General features: G+C 50.3%; 1 protein-coding gene across 1 annotated transcript in view; it reads right to left on the reverse strand.

Annotated features, from left to right (window-relative positions):
• Window positions 1-22,580, reverse strand: part of CDH23 (cadherin related 23) — a 542,121-nt gene that overhangs the window by 142,519 nt on the left and 377,022 nt on the right. The window contains exons 15-21 of the mRNA XM_042780917.1: window positions 21,033-21,270; window positions 19,232-19,337; window positions 16,670-16,797; window positions 10,333-10,405; window positions 9,029-9,145; window positions 3,913-4,025; window positions 2,401-2,508 (exon numbers count right to left, since the gene is read on the reverse strand). Of these exons, the coding sequence (XP_042636851.1) occupies window positions 2,401-2,508; window positions 3,913-4,025; window positions 9,029-9,145; window positions 10,333-10,405; window positions 16,670-16,797; window positions 19,232-19,337; window positions 21,033-21,270 (883 nt within the window). The remainder of the gene's footprint in view (window positions 1-2,400; window positions 2,509-3,912; window positions 4,026-9,028; window positions 9,146-10,332; window positions 10,406-16,669; window positions 16,798-19,231; window positions 19,338-21,032; window positions 21,271-22,580) is intronic.

Genomic DNA, 22,580 nt, shown 5'->3' on the forward strand with positions numbered 1-22,580 from the left:
GAAGGAAGGTTGGGCAATCCTACTTCCGTAGTGATACTGCCTCGGAAACCCAAGGAGGGGTCGCTATGAGTCGGGTCCGACTCGATGGCACATAACAATAACAACAACAAACTTCCTAATTATTAAAGTTGCTATATTACATTTGATAGGTGTTTAATCTAAGTATTAATTTTGATCTTGCTGTTTTCTTTTTGGGTTTTTGAGTCATTATATATGTTTTTCCCGAGTCTCAAACACTACCATGGGCCACTGAAAAGCTCAAGTACCCCAGCCCTGAACCTGACCTGCACCCACTCTGCACTGATCACGCAGTGGTCTCTTCACCGTTACCTCAGTTCAATGAGCCAGGGCCAGAGCATCGTTGCCTCTTGTACCCCCTAACCTGCCTCATATGGGGCCTGGCACACAGTAGGGGCTCACTGAAGACTTGAGGTTTCCTGGAGAGTGAGGAAGTACTGGGCAGCAGGCCTTTGGCCCACTGTCCACGCCTCTGCAAGGCTTAAAAGAAGGATGTAAAGAAGCCTGGAGACCCAGAGGAGATCACTGACGACCACAGGTCCGTATTGCCCAAGGCCAAGTGCAACCCTCACCCAGCAGGCCTACTCTTTGCCCTGCAGACTGACTCTTCCATGTGGTACCCCTGACTGTGTGTTCCAGGTAAGACCACTTGGTCACTTTTTCCCAGAGTCACCTCTATCAGCTGACCCTCAATTTCTTCTGGGGAAAATTTCCCAGAAACTTAAGGTGAAGGTAAGAGTGAACCTGACAGTTGTTGAGACATGGGCATTCAGCCTAAGAGCTCTTGAGGCTGGAAGGGGAGGAGGTTGTTCTGGGCCAGTGCCCGAGTATCCACGAGGTGGCAGCAGAGAGCAGCCACCCAGGCCCCACGCCTTGGAGAGAAGGCCCAGGATGGTGGTCGCCAACCTGGTCATGGCTGAAAGGAGTCTGCCCCCGAAGGGCCTTTTGGAAATCATAGATTCAAGGGCCGCCCCCCCACACACACACACACTCTACTGGAATCTCTGGGAGGGGAACCTGGGTGGGGAGCATGTTCAGAAGATTGTGAGCACATGGAAGGGAGGGCAGGGCTGGTGTGATGGCCAAACCTTTCCTCTCTCTTTCTCTTCCCACTAGGTTGACATCTTCTCCCACCTAGATCCAGGTGGACCTTGTCACACGGTTGATGAGGGGGCAAGTGTGGGGATGCTTGGTTGGTTGTGTTCAGGCTGGGGCTGCCTTCTTGGAGAGCTGGATGCCATGCTTTCCCCCATCTCACTGGAATTCTAGATCTGGGCCACCAGCCAGTATACTGCTGACCCAGCAGAGGCAGAAGGGCTGGGCCTGATTGTTTCCAACCCCTTGTCTCAAAGTCAGACAGACCTGGGTTCGAGTCCTGACAATACTGACTCTGGGACCTTGGGCAAATCTTTAACTCTACATTTCAGTTACCTCCACAGTAAAATGGGAGTGATGGCTCCACTTGCCATGTGAGGCTAATGAAGATGAAAGAGGACAGGAGAAGTCTTCAGTCCAGCATCCGTCATGTGGCAGGGATTCAATAAATGAGCTCCATGAGCTATTAGGGTTCATGTCCATTGTATGGCCATGGGGTGGACACTTGGGGACATGCCTCCCCAAATGAGACCAAATGGGGCAAAGGGGGAGAGGGGAGAAGGCCTCACAAATGGGAATTCCAGAACCTAGCAATTCAAGAGATCTCCAAGACTCGCCACAAGGGGGTGCTTGACCCTGAACTCCAAGCTCCATTATGGATACCCTTGGCTTGTGTCTCTCCTCCTCATCCTGAGTAGGGCAGTGCTGACACTACAGGCTCACTTCCTGTCTGTAGGATCTTCATGTGCCCTCACAGGGGTGCTTCAGGCAAATCTGGTGGCAGCGAATTCCTGGAGGGAACCTCAAATCCTGCCTGAGGCAGTTTTGAGGACCACCTGTGAGGAGCTGGCCCAGGCAGTTGGCTGCAGAGACAGGAGGAAAGGTGCTTGGACAGAACTAAGCTTGTGCATTTTGAATGCAGGACCTGTGCTTTGACAGGATAAGAGGAAGACCTACTGAAAGGGTGGCCAGAGTCTTGAGGGTAGGCCCTGGACCTCAGAGGAAGTGTGGCTGACAGGCTGAACCAGCCCTTGCACCTGGTTCCTGGTCTGTCAGAAGCTCCCTTTGATACAGCCTAAAGGCTACTACCACCAAGGGCTGGACGAGGGCTTCCCCCAGCTTCTGCCTCCTTTAACCCTGCAAGGATAACTTCTAAAAGTCTGCTCTAAGAGTTGGCAGAAACATAAAGTCCATCCACCCCACATGGGTAGGCCAGGGGGCTCATGTTGGGCATGGAAGATCCCCTCAAAAGGACAGCATTGGCAGGTCCACTGTCCCACCACCTACCGTGGTCACATCAGAGTCTGGAGGGGTCATCTCCACCAGGTTGATGTAGTAAGGAGCATCCTTCCAGGTGGGGTGGTTGTCATTGATGTCCAGGAGAGTGATGTTTACCTGAGAAGCCACAAGAAGTGCTGTGGAGCACATTTCACTAAGACAGGCAAGGGTAGGACCTACTGGGGGTAGATGGGCAAGGAGAGGGCCTACCAGGGGTAACACTCAGATGCCTATTGAGCATTGTGGGATTAATTCCACCAGCTCCACCACTTTGGGGCCTTGGGGCAGAGCCTGGATTTTTAATCACAGGAGGGAGCCAGTTCCCTCCAGGAGGGGAGGGTTGAGGTGTGTCATCAGGAGATGAGGGATGAATGAGATGACCCTTGAAATCCTTGCTGTGACCCCAGGATTTCTCCCAGCACACCCCTAGTCTTGGCTGCAGGTGACTGACAGGGTGGGGAGGTTTGAGGTAGGTCCTCTGATAAAATTCCTTGAGCTTTCCAGTCTCAGCTACAAGCCAAGCAATTTCCCTGCTCACTTGCTGCCTGGGTAAATTATTTATAGCATTCTGATTCCTATTAGCAGGGGCCTCCTGTGACTGAATAGGACACTGGGGACTTTTCTGCAAGTCCCTGGCCAAGGGGCACCAATCCCAGCCTCTGGCTGGGCAAGGATGGGGCAGCTCTGTGGATGAGGAGAGGACCATGGGGAGAGGGCTAGAGCTTCTTGTCCTACAAAAGTTCTTACTGTTTCTCAGCTCCCCATTCTCTTCTGCAACCAAGAGTTCATTCAGGACCCCCAACTGCCTTCAACTTTCTACTCTCAGCAGAAACGTTGGGGTAAGAACAGGCCTTGGGTGGGGTTCTAGGCCACTGGTTCAGGGACAGGAAATACAGGCATCACATCGGAGCATCACCAGGGTGGGGGGTGATGGTAAGGATAAGTCAATTCCAACTCATAGTGACCCTACAGGATAGGGCAGAACTGCCCTATAAAGTTTCCAAGGCTGTAAATCTTTATGGAAGCAGATTGCCACATCATTCTGCCACAGAGCAGCTGGTGGGTTCGAACCACCAAGCTCTTGATTAGCAGCCCAGTGCTTTAACCACAGCATCACCAGAGCTCCTCCCACTGAGCTCCTGCTCTGAGCTGCTGTAGGTGGTAGGAAGACCCTCTCCTATTTCTTAGCAGGTACCAAGGCAAAGAGTAACCCTTGGGGCTCATGCCTTCTGCTACCTGCCCAGGTGTCCTTTTGGGGAAAGGGAAGAAAATATTTCACTTAGCTCCCCCTGGGTGTCCCCACATCCCAGGTGGAAATGCCTTTCCTCCTCATGTCTGAGGTGGTCCCAGGGATACATTTGCTGATAATGGGCTGGGACCCACCACCCTCCCTCCACTCCCATGGTGCCTGCACTGCCTTAGGACACAGGTGCCCAGAGGCCTAGGGGTGCCAGCAGATGATGAGCTGGGGGCAGTGACCTAGCTGGAAACTGGGGAGTGGGGGGCACGGGGGGCACTCACAGTGGCGATGCCAGTTTTCTGGTTGTGACCCACACCCCCGTCCATGGCCCGCACGATGAGGATGTATTCAGCCTTGGTCTCACGGTCCAGCAGGGAGGTGGTGGTAATTTCACCTGCAGGGGAGAGGAGTGAATGAATGGCAGGCCAGAGAGTGAGGCAAGGAGAGACCGAGCAAGAACATGCAGGAAGATGCTTGTGTAATCAACTTGGCCTGGCTCTGTGTGTGTGTGTGTGTGTGTGTGTGTGTGCGCGCGCGCGTGCATGCGCGCAACATGCAGTCAGATAGCAAGAGACAGAGACGGTACTCAGGGAGGGGTGGGGCCAGCACTATGTCTTGGGAACAGGGACCCCAGAGCTGAGCAATATAACCCCACGAGGAGGAGGTCTTGTTGGACCTGGGAAAATCTGAGCTGATCTGGGGGCCTGGGGGCAGGGGAGAAGGGCAGGAGGGCCATCTTAACTCAGACTGACAGTCACGCAGCACACTTTAGACATTATTTCACCGCCTTTATCACCTTGACTGGGTCACTTAAATCCTCTGTGCCTCATTTCCTCATCTGGTCAAAACCAAACCCACCTGTCATCGAGTTGATTCCAACTCACAGTAACCCTACAGGATAGAGTAGAACTGCCCCATAAGGTTTCCAGGACTGTAAATCTTTATGGAAGCCAATTGCCACAGAGCAGCTGGTGGGTTTGAACCGCCAACCTTTTGATTAGCAGCCCAATGCTTCAACCACAGCATCACCAGAGCTCCTCCATCTGGTTGAAAAGGAATAATAAAAGAATCTTCCTCACGGGGCTGCTGTGGGGATTATTTTAGTTAATATCATGGAAAGCCTAGAATAGTGTCTGACACTTTTTATTCAGACAGTCACAGAGAGAGAGTGATACAAGTAAAAAATACCATGTTTTTCACACAGGTTCCAGTTTGTGACTCTTTACTGGACAGTTCAACCTATAGCCCACTGAGAATGAATAATTTGAAAATAATTTAATTGCCATGTGCATAACATAATCATTGCCTTGTGTTTTTTAGTGCATGAACAAGTTATTCTGTTAAGTACAAACATTTAAAGCATACCCCCATTACTGTCTGCCTGTTTTAGTATTTCTTTATGTTGTGGTATAACTTAGAAAGGGAAGCCACTCCAACAGCCGTGTGCTGGTAAATGTTCAACAACTGGCTCCTTCAAAGGAAAACAAAAACAGGCCTTTGCCAAATTCTATGGTTTAAATGTTCTCACCAAGGCCCGCTGTAACCTCCAACCTGATGACATTGAACATGGAGTTGAGAAGAGATTCATGTGCCGAGATGGCTCTTGTGAGCTGGTATCAGCACCCACACGCAGGGTTCAGCCCCTTCCTGGGGCCAGGCATTTTACTATCTCAGATGGGCTGTGAAAAAGCCTGTTCTTTGAGGACAGTGAGACCCAGGTGTGAATTCTGATTATGGATCTTTACTGATGTTTGGCATTGAGAAAGTTATTTAAATTCCTTGAGCTTCAATTTTCTCATATGTAAAATGGAGGCTATTATCCCTTCCAGTCAGAGCAGTTGTGAGGATTAAATAACTACAGGCAACATGCAGAAAATATTAGCTTCTTTCCAACCAGCCTCGAGTTTCCCTGGCAGGGCCTGTGTGCTATTCATCTTTGTATCCCCATTGCCTGAGAGAGCCGTATGACCTGGGGCAAGTCACTTAACTTCCCTGTGCCTCGATTCTGCTACTATAAAACAATGGAGCTGGGCCCTATGATCCCTAAACATTTCCCTCCAAAACCCTGGCCAGTCCTCTAGCCTGCTCGGGGTTGAGCAGGGAGCTGGCAGTAGGGGCTGGGGCGGGGGCAGCTAAGGTGTTAAGATCAGGAACAGAAGACTGGCAAAGTTCCACCTGCTGAACCAAGCTCCCTGCCAGGGTTGCGTCGATTAAGTGGCAGGGTGAGGACGAAATTAATCTCTAAAAAGTTTTAAACATGAACTTGTCTGCATGATAGATCATTCCTCCTGTCTGGGAAATTAGATCCAATTAAGGCCATCTTTGTAGAGCAGGCCTGGCTAATTTGACCAAGGAGGAAAATGCTTGCACCTTTGGAGCTAAAGGAGACGTGTTAAGGCGGCAAGAAAATGTCCATGTCATCATTAAAGCCCCCAGGTGGAGATGGAGTCCCTGGCTAGGAAGGCGAAGGCGGGGGTGCTGAAAGGTCAGGCTGCCCAGCACTGCCTCCAGGTGGAGGTCTGGGGCTCTAGCACGGCTTGACATAAAGTAGTATTTAAAGGTCAGGCTCTGGAGTGAGAATTTCCGGTTCTGAGAGTCCTCAGTCAAGTTACTTAGCCTCTCTTTTACCTCAGTTTCCTCATCCAGAAAATGGGGATCATACTGGGACCTGCCTCACAGAGCGATGAGGAGGGTAAACGAGACGATATTGCTCAAAATACTTACAGCAGTGCCTGGCTTACGCTAAGCATGTGGTCAATATTAACCTGTTGCTGCTGAGCTGATTCTCAGTTGTGGTGACACCAAGAGTGTCCGAGTAGAACTGCATGCCAGAGGGGTTTTATTTCACCTTATTTATTTAACAATGGTTTTTTTTTTTTAAACTTTTTATGTGATTTGAGTGAAGGTTTACAGAACAAATCCGTTTTCCATTCAACAACTCATACACATTTTGTTTCACGCCATAGAGTTTTCAGTGGCTGATTTTTCAAATGTAGATTGCCAGGCATTTCCATCAAGGTGCCTCTGGGCAGACTCAAACCTCCCTCCTTCTGGTTAGAAGCTGAGTGTGTAAACCATTTGCATCACACAGGGACTCCCTGATTAATATTAGCTAATGATATTACTCTGAGCCCCTTAGAAATGTAAGCTCACTGAGACAGATGCTCCTGACAGCAAGGAGGGACAGCCCCTATTTTTTTCAGAAGTAGAAGGAGAGGCCTTGGATCCCCTCTCTTCAGTCTTTGAATACATCTACACCAGTCACTGCTTACTACGCTTCCAAGAAAGGGGATGAAAGAGAGATTGAGGGCAGACTTGGACCAGGGAGTGGATAACATGGGAGGCCATTTGCCCTGCTGGGCCACTGGCAACCAACTGAAGCAGAGATGGCCTGTGTCCACCAGAGTTGTGCTCCCTTCCCAGGACAGTGCTGGAAAGTGAGTGCCAGCCCAGGGACTACATACCTCAGCCTTCCCCACCTCTTGGTGGGGCTGTTGCCTGGTTCTGGCCAATGGAAAATGGGCAGAGTGACTTACGTCACTTTCAGACCTGGCCCACAGAGGACTCCTTGCCTGATAGTCAACGCTCTTTTCCCTTCTGTAGTGACTGGGGAGCCACAATGCGGAAGAAGCCTAGAATCACCATAGAGAAGGCTGCCTGCTGAACACCCACAGTGGACTAGTGTTGCCCAAATCAGAATTTCTATTGCGTTAAACCACTGAGATGTAAGGGTTTCATCTGTTGCTGTGTGCCGTAGAGTTGATTTTGACTCACATCAACCCTATCTAGCAGAGTAGAACTGCCCCATTGGGTTTCCTATGCTGAAATCTTTACCAGAACAGATCACCAGGTCTTTTCTCCTGTGGAGCGGCTGGTGGGTTCAAATCACAGACCTTCTGGTTAGCAGCTGACTGCTTAACATTGTGCCACCAAGGCTCCTTCTTTTACATCTGGAGTTCCCTTAACTAATACAGAAATGGGCTCTTTGACATGGGGTGCCTTGCATTCCATGAAGGCAGAGGCAATCTCATCCCCTCCTGTAACCCCAGCACCCAGCACAGTGCCTGGCCCAGGGCAGCTCCCATTAATTTGGGCATGAATAGATGCATGAGTGTGCAGGGACCCCATATTCCTTCCCAACTTCTGGCTCAAAAGCCTGGGGGTATCTTTTGTTGCTTTTTTCTGTACTCCCTTCTTCCCTCCTAGCCTCAAAGAGGAGAGAGAGTTAGAGGGAAGCATATGGAGAGAGGAAATGAAAAGCAGAGGGTTACATAGGTGAGCAGGCTGGAGGCCCCCAGGTGAAAACATAAGAAGAGTAATAACATAACTCATTTTTAACCCAACTTAAGTATAACTTAATTTTGTTACCCAAACCAAAAACCTACTGCCATCTAGTTGATTCCAACTTATAGCGACCCTACAGGACAGAGTGGAACTGCCCCATAGGGTTTCCAAGGCCGGAAATAGTTATGGAAGCAGATTACCTCATCTTTCTCCCACAGTTCCAACCACTGACATTTTGGTTCACAGCTGAATGCTTTTAACCACTGTGCCACCATGGCTCCTTTCATTTTGTTAGAACTTACTATATGCCAGGAATTAGCCTAAGTGTGTTCCCTGTTATCACTCATTTAACCAAAACAATAGCTCTACTATGATCATCCTCATTTTCTAGGTGGGGGCAGTGGAGGTTCCATGGTAAAATTGTCGCCTTCTATGAGGGAGACTCAGGTTCAATTTCTGGCCTATGCACTCCATGCACAGCCACCACCTCTGTCAGCAGAGGCCTGCATGTTGCTATGATGCTGAACATGTTTCAGCAGAGTTCCAGACTAAGACCAACTAGGAAGAAAGGCCTGATAATCTACCCCCCAAAAGTCAGCCAATGAAAACGCTGTGGATTGCAATGATCCAATCCCGTTGTGCATTGAGTTGTCATGGGTTAAGGGTCTACCTGACGGCAGCTAACAACATTCGATAGATGAGGAAACTGAGGCTCAGAGCTAAGCTACCCAAGACCACCAACTGTGTTTAGAGAAGGAGCCAGGATTTGAGAATAAGGTTGGCAGCTGAGGGAAAGCGACACTTAGGCTTGAGCAGAAGTGTCCCTGGAGAATGGTGTCTAACTAGCTCTTTATAAAACAGAGCACAATTTAAACACCATACAGCTCTCCCCCATTGAAAGAAATCCTTTGGTGGAGAAATTCATGCTGTAATTTTTTTTTTTCTCTCTTTTTGGCAAGGCCAGTAATCACACTCAATATTTCAGAGCTAAAACCAGGTGTTCAAAGCTGGTTTGCTCACAACGAGAGCCTCCTGTGAAAGTGAAGAGACCCAGGTCCTAGAGCTGGGGTTGGGGAGCCAAAGGCACAGAGGAAGGGGCCAGGTGGGGCTCACCTGAGCGGGCGTTGATCCGAAACTGAGAGGAGCCCTCCAAGGAGTAGATGATGGACTCTTGGCCATACTCCCGGGAGCGGTCCAGGTCCGTGGCATTCAGGAACAGCACTGTGGCTCCTTCCAAGAGACAAAAGGGGCAGAGGGAGGCTGCTCACCCTGGGCTCAGAGCCCCGGGCCAGAGAGGAGAACATCCCAGAGGAGTCACCTCCTTCCCAGTGACCAGCGCACAGAGAGGCAGGAAGCCTGCCCGCTGGACTGTCTCAGGGATAGGAGTGGGCCCAGCCCCTGTTCCTGTGCCAGAGTTCCCTGGGCTGTGCTGGAACAAGGCTGCTGGGGAGGGTGACACAGCCCTCAATCACACCACTGCTTGTTCCTCACCCTTCCCTGGCTGGCCACCACATTAACATTACTCATACATTCAAATTATCAGCTTTTACTTTGACTTAAAAAGAAATGAAGCTCCACATTAAATTCATCTACATTTACTGCATTCAATTTTTGCCTTATTTTATCTTCTTCACCAGCGTAATTCTAAAGCCTTTTATTTTCTCGCTAATGTCCAGTTAAGGAACTTGCCTTCCATTTCCACCTCTGGGGGACCCCGGGTTGGGGGTCAACTTTTCCCTGTCCTGAGGCCATGCCATCTGGAGCTTCTGGCTTACAGTCCCCTCGTGCCACCCTGATTGCCAGCTGGGATGCAGACTCCCAGAGTCATTACACCCAGGCAGGGGTCCTTGCTGTGCAGAGCCAGCCAGCTTCATGCAGGCAACCTGTGCAGTCCATGGGCCCTCATACTTAGAAGGGCCCTGCTTGGCTTCATGCTCTGTGGTTCCTGTCTCGAAATTCTTAATGATTTTTAAACAAAGAGCCCCATACTGCATTTTATATTGGGCCCTGCAAATTTATGTAGTTAATCCTGGATGGTGGTGGGTGTATATTACCTGTGTGAGGATGGGTAGGAAAGTGCTTGGGGCAGAAGCAGAAGCTGCCTTCTCTTTGGAAGGGAATACCCCAACAGCCAGGAAAGGGATGCTAGGCTGGCGAGGCTTAGGCCAGTACCCACCACGGCCTCCTGACATCATCTACAAGGAAAAGCTGAGGGTCTGCCCAGAAGAAGGTCTGCACATAATAGGTGCTCTGTAATAGCTGTTGGCTAGCAGGTATCTGGACACCTCCAAAGGTCCCCCACATTTGTCACAGGATGTATGTGGGCATAAGAAACAGACCCAAGGCGCCTCCTTGAATTCCACCCTGTGTGCAAAGTCAGGCTTCCTGCCTTCCTGCCCTTCCTGCCAGGCCCGTACCTGCCATGATGTTCTCCACCACAGAGACGAAGTAGGCAGGCTTGCTGAAGGTGGGAGGGTTGTCATTCTCATCCTAGAAGGGAAATAGACACACTGGTAGGAGCCAGGGAGGCAGGCAGGCTGGTCAGCTGTCCAAGGCTGGTATCAAGGGGCAGGAGGGGCATAGCTGGGCACTGGGGAGCTCTAGTGGGGGGTCACAGAAACTCAGGGCTCCTCTGACTGGGCCATGCCTCAAGGAGGCAGGGCAGGCCTTGGGAAACACACAGGGTCAGGAAGGGGCAGGGAAGGCAAGGAGATGGGGAAGGAGAAGGGGGCAGCAGTTGGAATTGCCCACAACTTCTAGCTCCCCTAGTTCTTCCTGTCCTCCTTACCCCCCTTGAAGCCCCACTCACTTCCCTAGCTTCTAGCTGAGCTCCAGGCTCTGCTCCAGCACTTCCAGCCTCACTCATTGGCCCCTACTCTAGGGATGGCCTCGCAGAGCTGTCTTCCCAGTTCAGCCAAGATGATGGTGGATGGTTATAGAAGCCCTTCTAGAAACTCAGGGAGAAAGGAGCACCCAAACCCAGAAGATACAGAGGAATGCAGTGGTGGGCAGATAGAGGGAGGAGTGGCTCTGCTAGTTCCCAGGCCCTGAACTCCTCCCCTGGACTGGCCACAGGTAGGTATAGCCAGACCACTCCCCACACACAGGAGCAAGGCTCCTCTCTCCCCTGAGCAAACCCTGGCCCAGAGCCCTACCACCTACCGGTTGTGCAGCAATCTTGCCTCTGGCCCATCCTTCACAGCTGGTAACCAGGTGACAAAGACATTGGGATAGGGTGTGGCTGAGGAGCTGAATCAGGCAGGGTGTCCCCTTTTCTGGGAATCGGGTCCAGGGTCAGTGGCTATCTCCTGTTCCCACTCTTTCTCCAGCACCCCGCCTCCCTCCTCTTCAATCAGGGAAAAGCTTCCCTACCTTTTAAGACTCTCATTCTCACTAACCTCCTTTTGCAATCACTTAACAAGAGTCCTCCTTTTCCCCTCTTTGAGGAAGCCTCGCTGGCCCATGGGACTCAGACTTTTCCCCTTTCCTGCAGGGCCAGCTCAGGCAGCTTCTCAGTGGCTTAGGGGTCACACTGAGTCAGTACCCACCCCAGGCAATCTTTATGCTGCAGTCCCTGGGTGACACAAGCAGTTTGCATGCCACTTCTAACCTAAAGGTTGGCAGTTGGAACCTACACAATTGCACCATGGAAAAAAGGCCTGGCAATCTCCTTCTGTAAGATTATAGTAAAAAAAAAATCCTATGGATCTTGTAACACATGGAGTCTCCATGACATGGGGTCTCCATGAGTTGGAATTGAATCAATGGCAAGGGCTTGGTATGGGTTTTTTGGTGCTTCTCTCTAAGGGTTCATCTCCCCATGGAACCGAAAGCTCTTTGAGGGCAAGATGTCTGTATGAAGCCCCCATGAGCTGCATTCACTTCTGGCTGAATAAGCATGAAAGAGATGGAGGGATGAGAGCTGCTGCCTACGTCAGGGCTTTAGAGAATCCATCTGCTGGGACTTCAGTGCCAAGAAAGGAATGGCCCTCTTCTTCACCAATCTATCCTCTGGCTCTGGGCTGTGCCCTGGCTGATGGCCTTTCCTTCTCCCCAGCCTCCAAGAGCTGGTGGTCTTGAGACTCACCTGACATACAATGCCCCCACACTGCACCAAGGCACTGCCCTGGTCCTGGCCCTGGTCCACGGCATGGGCACCGGTGCCCATATCCATATATATTTAAACCTTCTGCTTGACTGAACGAAACGACGCCGAGAATGTCAGTGACAGAGCACGAGGCAGAAACTTATTAGCGATGATATTTCCCCGGATCCTGGTGCTGCATTCGCTATTAGTTCTAATTCAGTGGCTCCTGCTCCAAAAGCTTATTGTCCCCTAATGGGAAATCTACAAACCAAGTTTGACTTCTTTATTAAAAATCAACAAGCAGCGGATGAAAAGGAATCACCTGGCTCCCGTCTCCCCCTCCATGCTTCCAGAGCTCTGGCTCTTTGATCTGCTTCTCCCAACCCCCAACCTACGCCTTAAGTGCCACCATCAACTGCTTCATCATCAGCTGGTTTTTTTTTTTTTTTTTTTCAGTTGAGAGAAAATCCCTTTGGTGGAGGGAGGCGGCAGCTTAGCCAAGTGACAGCTACTTAAAAATCATCCACGTGCAAAATCAACCCGAAAGCGGTGACCTTTTCAAGTGTGGTCCTTAGACACTATCCAAAAGCCTCACTCAAGAGACAGTGTTCACTCACAGCCAAGGTGGCATCTGTCTTTGTTGTCAGACCCTTCTGCTGCCAGGGCAGTACCCAGAAGGAGACTGCAGACCCCTATTGACCCAGGACAGCTTTCAGTGAATTGAAAATGGCACCCCTTCCTCTGGGCTGACCTGGCTTATGAATGGAGAGCATGGCGGATTCCTGCCCACCTGTCCCTGCAGATGGAGACTGTGTGCTTAGTATCTGGGAGGGAGGCCACTGGCCACTTTCATTCATTCACAGTGGGTAAAAAGTCCAGCTCCTTGGACCAATGGTCTCTTGCTCTGGGCCCATTTGAGGGGCTATGGGTGGGCTATGGCACCACTCTTTAGGGAAAGACCCTAAGGTGAGGGTCTTTCCTTAGCTGAGCCACGGGTTGATTAGGGGACTGAGGCTTGGGGCAACCTCTGAGTTTCAATATCTCATGAAGGTAGATCTTCTAAGCCTTGCTACTCAAAGAGCGGTCCACTGACAGTAACAACATCACCTGAGAGCTTGTTAGAAATATGAAATCTGAGCCTGACCTCAGACCCACAGCATGAGGATCTGCATTTTAATCAGCTCCCCAGGCTATTCACATACACAAGGAAAAGCTCTGGTGGTGTACTGCCTAAGGCAGAAGGCTGGCGGTTCAAACCCACCAGCCACTCCTTGGAAGGAAGGTTGGGCAATCTACTTCTGTAGTGATACTGCCTCGGAAACCCAAGGAGGGGTTGCTATGAGTCGGGGCCGACTCGACGGCAGTGGGTTTGGTTTTTTGTTTTGGTCTCAGTTCTCGGACCCGTGAAGACAGAGATTTCCAAAGCTACAGGTCTGTGGGAAGAAGCTCCGGTGGTGCAGGGCCTAAGGCATTTGACTGCTAACCAGAAGGTGGCTGTTCAAACCCACCAGCTGCTCTGTGAAAGGAAGATGGCACATTCCACTTCTATAAAGATTTGCAGCCTCAGAAACCCAATGGAGGTCACTAAGAATCAGAATTGACTTGATGCCAGTGAGTTTGGTGTTTAGTGTTGAGGTCTATAGGTGTAGTGGGAAGAGTGTGAACTCAAGAATCTGACAGGTCGAGGTTCAAATCCTAGTGCTGCCATTTCCTAGCTGGTAAGTGATGACAGCACTGGTGACCATAGACCATCTATGTTTCTTCTCCGAGCCTCAGCTTCCTCATCTGTAAGATGGGACTGAAAGAGATTTCCTAATGAGAAAACACCTGGCTCATTGCTGGAGTTCAACATATTTTAATTTCTATTTGGTTAATTATGCCAGCCCACACCTCATCTTATTTCCCTACACCTCCTCTGCTCTTACCCTTGTTCGCTTCTCCAGCCTGCATGACAGACAGCTGGGGTTTGGATGCTCCTGACTGTATGCATGTCTGTCTCTTCAGCTGAATCAACTGTCAACATTTCACAGGTGCCACCTGAATGATCTCATTTAATCCTCTTGACACTATTTTGAAGCAGGTGCCATGATTACCCCCATTTTGCAGGTAAAAGAACTGAGGCTCAGAGAGGGTAAGAACTAATCCCAAGTCACACAATCAGAGGGTGGGAGAGCCAGGTTTCAAACCTACATGCCTCCAAAGCTGCACACTTCCCTCCATTCACACTGTCTCCTTGGGGGTGGAACAAGTTCATATCCTTTCTTTGCATCTGCCAAGCACTTGCCACGCACCTTGCACACAGGAGGAATTCAGTACTTGTAGAACAGAGCAGGATATTGGATGGTGGAAAGGCGTATAGATTGAACTGTGTCCCCTCAAAATAGGTACTGAAGTCCTGGCCCCTGTACCTGTGGCCCCTGTGAACCTGTTTAGAAACAGGGTTTTCTCTTGTTACATTAATAAGGTCATATCAGAATGGCATGGGTCCTAAACCTAATCACTTCTGAGTTTTAAAAAGAGCAGAATAGACAGAGACACACAGCTGCAGACAGATACCAAGGAACACCAAAGATCAACAGCAGTCATCAGAAACTTGGAGAGAGGTCCATAGAAGGAATCAACAAGGCTGAGACCCTGATTTGAACTTCCAGCCTCTAGCACTATGAGCAAACTAATTTCTGTTCTTTAAAGCCACTCACTCGGGGAATGTTTTGTTACAGCAGCACTAGCAACAGACACAAAAGGGATGGCTGAGTTGGTCAAGGCTATGAGTGTGGCCAGGATTAGAGGAGGTTTGGGAGCTGTAGTGAAGAGTGGGAAAGCAAGGTCAGGATTGGGAGCTGTGGTCAATGTCAGGGTCAGGGCCATGCGAAGAATTTAAGGATGTGGGAATGCATTCTACTTCTCTGTTATCACCCTCAGCACTTTAAGGGAGGATGGGAGGCAGTGGACCAAGACAAGTAAGTTTCCAGGCTCCAATGACTCTCCTGTGTGCTAGATATAAGGACTCTGGAAGCAAGCCCCAGACTCTCTGCCTCCCCTTTGCTGCACCCTGTTCTGCAGAGCCTTACCCTCCCACACCCCTGTAAACCCTGCACCCATGTGCTCACCTGGAGAGCTCTCCCCAGGCTTCATCCTTTTTTTTTTAATATCAGATACAATTATCTTTCTCCATGTGCAGTAGGAAACTCACATCCCCATCCCCCGCCCAGTAAAACCAGGGTTTGTGGGGACTAGCACTCCACTCTGGTGCCCGCCTCTACTGAACTCCCCATTTCTTCCTTGTCTTATCTCTTATGCTTTGGTTCTTTCTTGCCATCCTGTTCACAAACTTGGAATGAAGTGCTTTTCTTGGTAAATTTGGACCTCAGTTTCCCTATTTGTAAAGGAAAAATTTGAACAAGATTTTCCAATAACCACAAATCTTGGATGTCATACTCAGTTGATGAGCCACAAAAGTTGCTCACAGGACTGGAGAGCAGAGCAGGAACACAGGACTCTGAGGGTCTGGGCCACAGCTAGGAAGTTTCAGTGAGGGGAGAGGAGGAGAAAAGGTCTGGAGCTCAAGGTTGAGGGGCATAGGAAAGGGAGCAGAGATAAAGGGCAGTTCAGGGCCTGCCATTCTGTTTTTTTTTTTTTTTTTTAGAGCCAGCCCTTGGGCCCAGGCATCATCTTGACTTTCCCATCACCTCCAGTACCAATTCATCAGGCACATAGGCCCAGACAAGGACCTCTCTCCCAAGGAGCTGGGCCCTGGAGCTTTGGCCTCAGGTCAAGAGGACAAGGCTTGTTAAAGCCAGTTCTGGGCAGTGCCAGAGGCTGTCGGCAAAGCCACCTGTGACAGGAAGGTTATCCAGCAAACCAAGATTTTCCTGAGCTTATGTCAAATCACAGCGTATCTCCTAACCTGACACTCTGATCTAATCCTCCTGGAGCTGGTAATGCATTAACTCTTCCATCAACACGCCTGTGGGGGGTGTCTGTGCGTGTGCACTGTGTGTGGGGAGGTCTCAGGGGGGAGCGGCTTGCTGTCAGACCGCACTCCGCATCCCGGGATCACTAGGGGAGCAGCACCGGGCCAATGAGCCAGTGTGGAGATGGATTCAGAGGCTGATAATTTCAGACATGGAAAGCACTAAGGTGTGTTTGATATTCATGGCAGACAAGCTGTGGTTTGGTTTCAGGCCCTTTTAGATCTTCAGAGTGGAAAGGAAGGGAAAAAGAATGAAAGAGAGGGATAGAGTGAGACATGGAAGAGATAAGATGACCTTCCAGTAATTTCCTTGAACTTCAATGAGTGTGGCTGTAAGTGAAGGAATCCCAGGACCTTTTCTCCCTGCTCCACCCTCAGCTCCTGTGCCCCTGAGGGTGTCCTGAGGCCCCTCAATGGAATCAGAGCAGGACAATCTGTCTCTTCTTGAAGTTGCAGGACCCTGGGCTTTCCCTGGTGGCCTCAGCTGGGAAGCAGCTTGGTTGATGCGGCAATGGCAGAGGTTTGCTAGGAGACAGACAGCCTCTGGGACAGTCTGCCCAGCAATTTCCTGAGTTGTGGGGTCAGTTGGAAATGTTGGGACACAGTTCTCCAACACTGGGTTCACGTAGGCCCGGGACACCCTGGGAAGCACTATCATGTTGGAAGGGCAAGCCCAGCACCCCTGGGTACTTACGAACACCTCGATGGTGACAGCGACGGTGCTGTTCAGAGGGGGGTTGCCAGCATCCTTGGCCATGACTGTCAGATAAATCAGCCCATTGGGTATCTGTTCATAGTCCAGGGGGCGGCTCACGCTGATCACTGAAATGACAGGTACAGAGCCCCCAGTCTCACTGTAAGATGCCCATCCAGCTGCAGCTCCTCATTGAGGAGAGAAGGCACAGCTGGCACAGGCCTGAGCCAGCTCTGCCTGGTTTGACCCTGAACTCCTGGAGCCTCACGGTCTCATGTTTACTGACTGCCTGATGTGTGCCAGGCACTGTGCTGAGTCCATGAGATAGTAATGATTATTAGCCCCATTTTACAGATGAGGAAACCAAGCTCAGAGAGGTTCCATAACTTGCCCAAGGGCACACAGCTGGCAGTGATAGAGCTGGGACTAGAGCCCAGGTTTGTCTGAATCCAGAGCCTGGGCATCTCCCCAGTAGGTGCTATTGCCTATGAGAGTGTCTGTCTGTCTGCCCACTCATCTGGCACTTTTCTTCATTTATATATCTTACCTGATTGGTTTGAAAGGTACTTGGAGAACAGCGTCATGCCTTAGGCCCCTAGAACTCTCCCCATTGCCCTCCTGCCTCCAGACTAGCATAGAGTTCTCCCAGTTATTGTCCAGCATAGTGGTGCCAAGGAGGGCCAGGTAGCAGGGTGCAGATGGCTCCCCCCTCGTTCTTCTCTGGCATATATTTCTCTCCGCTTGCTGCCTTTTTCCCTCTCTTCACTTCTCTCCCTCCCCTCCTCACTTCACCCTGTGGGTTCTTCATGACCATTCAGTAGCCCACTCTGGGCCTTGGTTGGGAACAGTCAGGGCTATGGTGTAGTAGACCTTACCCTCAGCAGAACTCTGTTGGGAGGTGAGTGAAGAACCCCTAGCACCAAGGGCCCATCTTAGACTAGGCCAAGAGGTAGGATTTAGGGGGACCTAAATCTATCTATTCTTGAAGAGAGGTACTGTTCCTGAGACAAATATCTTGGTCCTCAAATGCTTCCCTAGTCTCCACTGTCCATGCCTGAACTCCTACCATTACTACTCTTAGTGCTAAGCCATGGATACTTAACCAGGGAGGGAAAGCATATTGGCTTGGGGATGGGGCTTGTATAGTATGCAAAGGCATTAAAACGATATTATATTGCAACTTTCTATTTGGAAGATGGAAACAAAATTATTGCTTTAGTAATACAAATTCTAGGAGGATTCTTCTAGGGAGGAGAGGAGGGTGGAGGGGCAGACAGAGGCATGGAATTTCTAAGTGTTTTTAACGAGGGCATGGACTAAACAGAGATCATGGGGCTGTAGCATCTGGGGCCCAAGACTGCAATTTCTGCCAGTGGATTTCTCAGACACATTGTGGGTGGCAGGAGAAATGAACACTCGGCCTAGGTCATTCAATTGCACATTTGTCCTGCCTCAGGGGCATCTAACCTAGTCTTCAAGGTCAAGGAAGCTCCCTAGAGCAGAAGACATCCAAACAAGCCCTTAAAGTTAGCCAGAAGTTATAGGCTTCACTGCCCAAGGGAGGCAGGGCAAAGGGGCAGGGAGGAAAGGCTTTCCAGTAGACGGAACAGACTTTGCAGAGGCATGGAAGTGAGGGGACCACTGTAAGGGGAGAGGACACCAAGGGGATCAAAGAGGCCAGATTCTCGTCAGAGAGTGCTGAGAGATGAGGCTGGCGAGGCACTCCAGATCACACAAGGCCTCAAGTGCCACCCTCCCAACTGTACTGTGTAACCTCGGGCAAGTTACTCCCTGTTTCTGGGCCTCAGATGCTTTGTCTGATAAATGTGATGGTCTCTTAGGAATCTTAGAACTTGAGGTTGCTCCTGCTATTCCCTGTCAGGGTTCTAGGGATGAAGACTCACAGCAGGATAGGGTCCCCAGTGTGGAACTATGCTGTGCCTATCAGGGCTGGAATGGGAGATGAAAAGTCAGGGGAAACTACAGCTTGGGAAGGCTGGGGAAGTCCCTAGGTGGCATAAACCATTAATTGCTCTATTAACCCAAAGGTTGGTGGTTCGAATCTACCCAGAGGCACCTCAGAAGAAAGGTCTGGCAATCTGCTTCCAAAAGATCATAACCTTGAAAATCCTGTGGAGTGCAGCTCTACTCTGCAACACACAGGGTCTCTATGAGTCAGAATCAACTGGACAGCAACTGGTTTAGTGTTTTTATTGTCATTGGGAAGGCTGGGAGGTGGCCTTAGGACCATCCAAAGGATAGGGAAGCTCGACTAACAAGCCTCCAACCTCATGGATCTGCCCAGGGCAGCTTTGGTAAGAAATAAGGAACCATGAAGATTCTAGTAATGTCAAATGCCTGCTTGCTTTCAGGCTTGGCTATCTGCCTAAGACCTAGAGAAAGACCTGGCGGATCTGAGACACAGATCTTGACCCTATGGAAGGGTGACCTCAGGCTACCTACTACTCCAGTTGACTAGAGCTGCCAGGCAGCTTCCCAAGTGGTCCAGGGAATCTGGGAGAAGAAAATAGCCCTTCTTCCAAGAGAGTATCCCACACGTACCTCCATAGCCCTCATACATGCTGATGTCAAAGTAGCTACCAAAGGCAGAGGCGTTGATGATGCTGTAGGTGATCTGATTGTTGGGAGAGGAGTCTTCATCTGTGGCCTGGAAAGAAGAGAGTAGACAGGACCCTGTGAGCTCCCAGAGGCCCCAGGGCCAGAAGAATGTGGGCAGCCCCTCTGAGAAGCCACACAGGACAGCCCCCTTTTTGGGTGATCCAGCCTTCAGTCATGGGACCCCAGGAGGTCCCTGTACCTAAGCTTGAGGCCACCCTCTGGCCCCCACAGACACCTTGCTCCCCTCCATGTGCTGGGGTGTGTGTGTATGTGTGTGTGTGGCCTGGGAAATCTAGAGGTCAGGTTGGGGCCTGAGAAGAATAGGGGAAGGCTAGGGGTTACCCAGAAGTGGAGGTCAACATAACCATTAACTGCTCTAACTATTACATGACTAACACCTACATCTTTATCCCAGCTTGAAAACCCCAACCCATAGAAGCCTTCCTTGAGTGGGTTAGAATCCCTGTTCTGTGTATCCCATTAGTCCCTTCACACCTGATTGGAATGACTTATTTAATTTCTGCTTGCCCTGCTAGAATGTCTACTCCATGAGAAAAGGAATCTCCTGTTATTTGAATGCTGCTATATAACTAGAGTCCAGCACAGTGCTTGGCACATAGTAGGTGTCTAATAAATGTGTGTTGCATGAGGACAAGGATGGGAGAAGACATTTGGAATGGTGTCAGTTATCTTCTTCCCCCTGACTGTCTCCTGGGAAGGCTGGATTAATCAGCTGCTTTCCAGATTGCTTGGACCCTAGAACACCTCAAGCGCACCCCATGACTCTGGGTGAGACTGTAGCTGAGTGAGGAGGGGAGGTCAGTGTCCTATGGGTGCCATGGCATGCTGGGTAGACACAGGAGGGTCCTATCTTCTATTCATCTCCATGCCTACCCCTCTACCCTTCCCTTAATCCCTTTCTGCTTCAGAAACAAGTTCTAGGTGGAGGCTCTGGGTCCTGTCACTTGGAGTGGGCAGAGTGAAGGGAGAGGGGTGAGGACATTAAGGCATCTCTGGTTCATAGGCCACTGAAGCATACCAAAAACCAAACCAAACTCACGGCTGTGGAGTCGGATCCGACTCATAGAGACCCCTCCTTGAGTTTCCAAGGTGGCATCACTACGGAAGTAGATTGCCCAACCTTCCTTCCAAGGAGTGGCTGGTGGGTTTGAACCGTCAGCCTTCTGGTTAGCAGTCAAATGCCTTAGACACTATGCCAAAAGCATAGTGGGGACTAATTGTAGGAGGATACTTGGAGTATAGAATCCTGAGTTCTAGTCCTAGCTCTGCTGCTAATTCACTGTACTTCCCTGGGCCAGTCTCTCCCTTCCAGTTTCCCTTCTGTAAAATGGGGTTGTATCCCAGGGTCTCTGTGACTCCTTCCAAGCTGCACTAGGCCCCGATTCTAAGCAGGAACTAAAGGACTTGGAAACGTGTCCTTATAATTGATTGCTCTCCATTTAATGTACTTGCCAAGGGAGACGGGGGTCTCCTTGCTAGGTGGTGACCTGAAACTTAAGCTGAGACAGACACCATATAGCCCTACCAGAGGCATGGAGTAGGGCTCAGAGGAGGCCTGGCACAGACCCAGGATTTAACCCCCAATCTGGGCAGAATCTTTTGCCAAAGGTAGATGGGAGGTTAGCACTTCCTGCTACAGCAGCTTCCTGAGAGGGATGGTGAAGAAGGAACAGAGGGAAAGACAAGATGAATGGCAGGATGGTGGGACACCCTGGTATCTTACCCGGAGACGCACCAACTGCGTTACAGAAGGCTCATTTTCTCGCAGGGCACCCACATAGGCGTCCTTCTGGAAGGTGGGTACATTGTCATTGACATCCAACACATTGATCCTGACCCGACCTGTGGTCTCCTCACCGCCCCCATCTCGGGCAATGACTGTCAAGGTGAAGCGCTGGATCAGCTCATAATCCAGTTTGGCAATCAGCATGATAAGCCCCATGTCCTTGTCCAGAGAGAATCTGTGCCACACAGGAAGGAGAGAGAGAGCGAGCACCCTGGTTTAAAGTAGGCTTGTGGATAAAGGCCTGCATTTATCAGCCCATCCCTGCCCAAGGTGATAAACAGAGAGGAAAGAGTGAAGCCTGATGTCTCCCTTGTTTTTCACTTGCTCTAAGTAAGAAGAACAGTTATCTCTAAAGAGGGTGGTAGGGGGTGGGCAGGGTTCAGAATCACCTGAGGAGTGGAGTGAAAGGGCTAAGGAGGGTAGCACTGAAAGGGCAGGAGGAACAGGTTGACTTAATCAAGGAGGAAATTCAGTTAAATGATCCTCCTCTTGCTGTGAACACCCTGTTTCTGCCCATTGGTGACAGTTAAAGAATTGTAATGGCCAGAAATTTTAGCATCCCACGTGGTTTCATACCAAAACACTGTAAACAGACAGCAAGGCAACAGGCAAGGGCAGAGGGTCCTCTCTCAGGAGCTATTCTATGTCTTCCCCTCAAGGGACTGAGTCCTGGGCCCCAGGACCAGTACTGGTTGCTGTGCAGTCAATTCTGACTCATGGAGACCCTGTATGTGTCACTGTAGAGCTGTGTTCCATGCAGTTTCCAATGGCTGGTTTTTCAGAAGTAGGTCACCAGGCCTTTCTTCTAAGACATCTCTGGGTGGACTTGAACCTTTAACCTTTCAGTTAACAGCCAAGTGTGTTAACCATTTGTACCACCTAGGGACTCTGAACCTTGGTTGAGAGGCTTGCAAATGTCTCCTGGGGAGGAGCAAGATCCAGTTAGATGGTCCCTCTAACGGCCTCCTCTGCATGCCCCTTCTGGAGCCCTATCTGAGTTGTCAGTTGACATTTGTGTGCACAGACCTGGCTCACCCTGCCAGCCACCAAGCCTGGAAGAGCCTGGCTCAGAGTCGAGAGAAGCCCAGGCCTGGGAGAAGGAAGAGAGGAGAAGATCAAAGATGATGAGGACAAGGCCATGTGGACAGAGGTCCCCTAAGGGATGGAGCGCCCTGAGCATTCATCCCACTGCTAGTCTCTTCCTCCTCTTCTGAGGCCCCTATCACAGAGGGGTAGAGAACGGCCGGTGAACTGAACGGTCACTGTCCCAGTCTGTTCTTGATTATTCACGGATAGTCGGGCCGGTAATCCAAACTGACAGCCACTGTCTTTCTCATCTTGTTGGGCTTCCAAATGCATCAGGCACTTCATTTTTAGAAATAGACCTGCCTCGGGTTTCAACCTGGCCTTTGATCATGTTAAAAATGAGAGGGCTTCCCTTAGGCTCAGAATAACTGAAGATGGTAGGAAATAAAGGAAAAGAAA

This window comes from Orycteropus afer, unplaced genomic scaffold (assembly GCF_000298275.1).
Source record: "Orycteropus afer afer isolate SDZICR_OR568_19922 unplaced genomic scaffold, OryAfe1.0 scaffold00070, whole genome shotgun sequence".
In the NCBI taxonomy this organism is placed as follows: Eukaryota; Metazoa; Chordata; class Mammalia; order Tubulidentata; family Orycteropodidae; genus Orycteropus; species Orycteropus afer.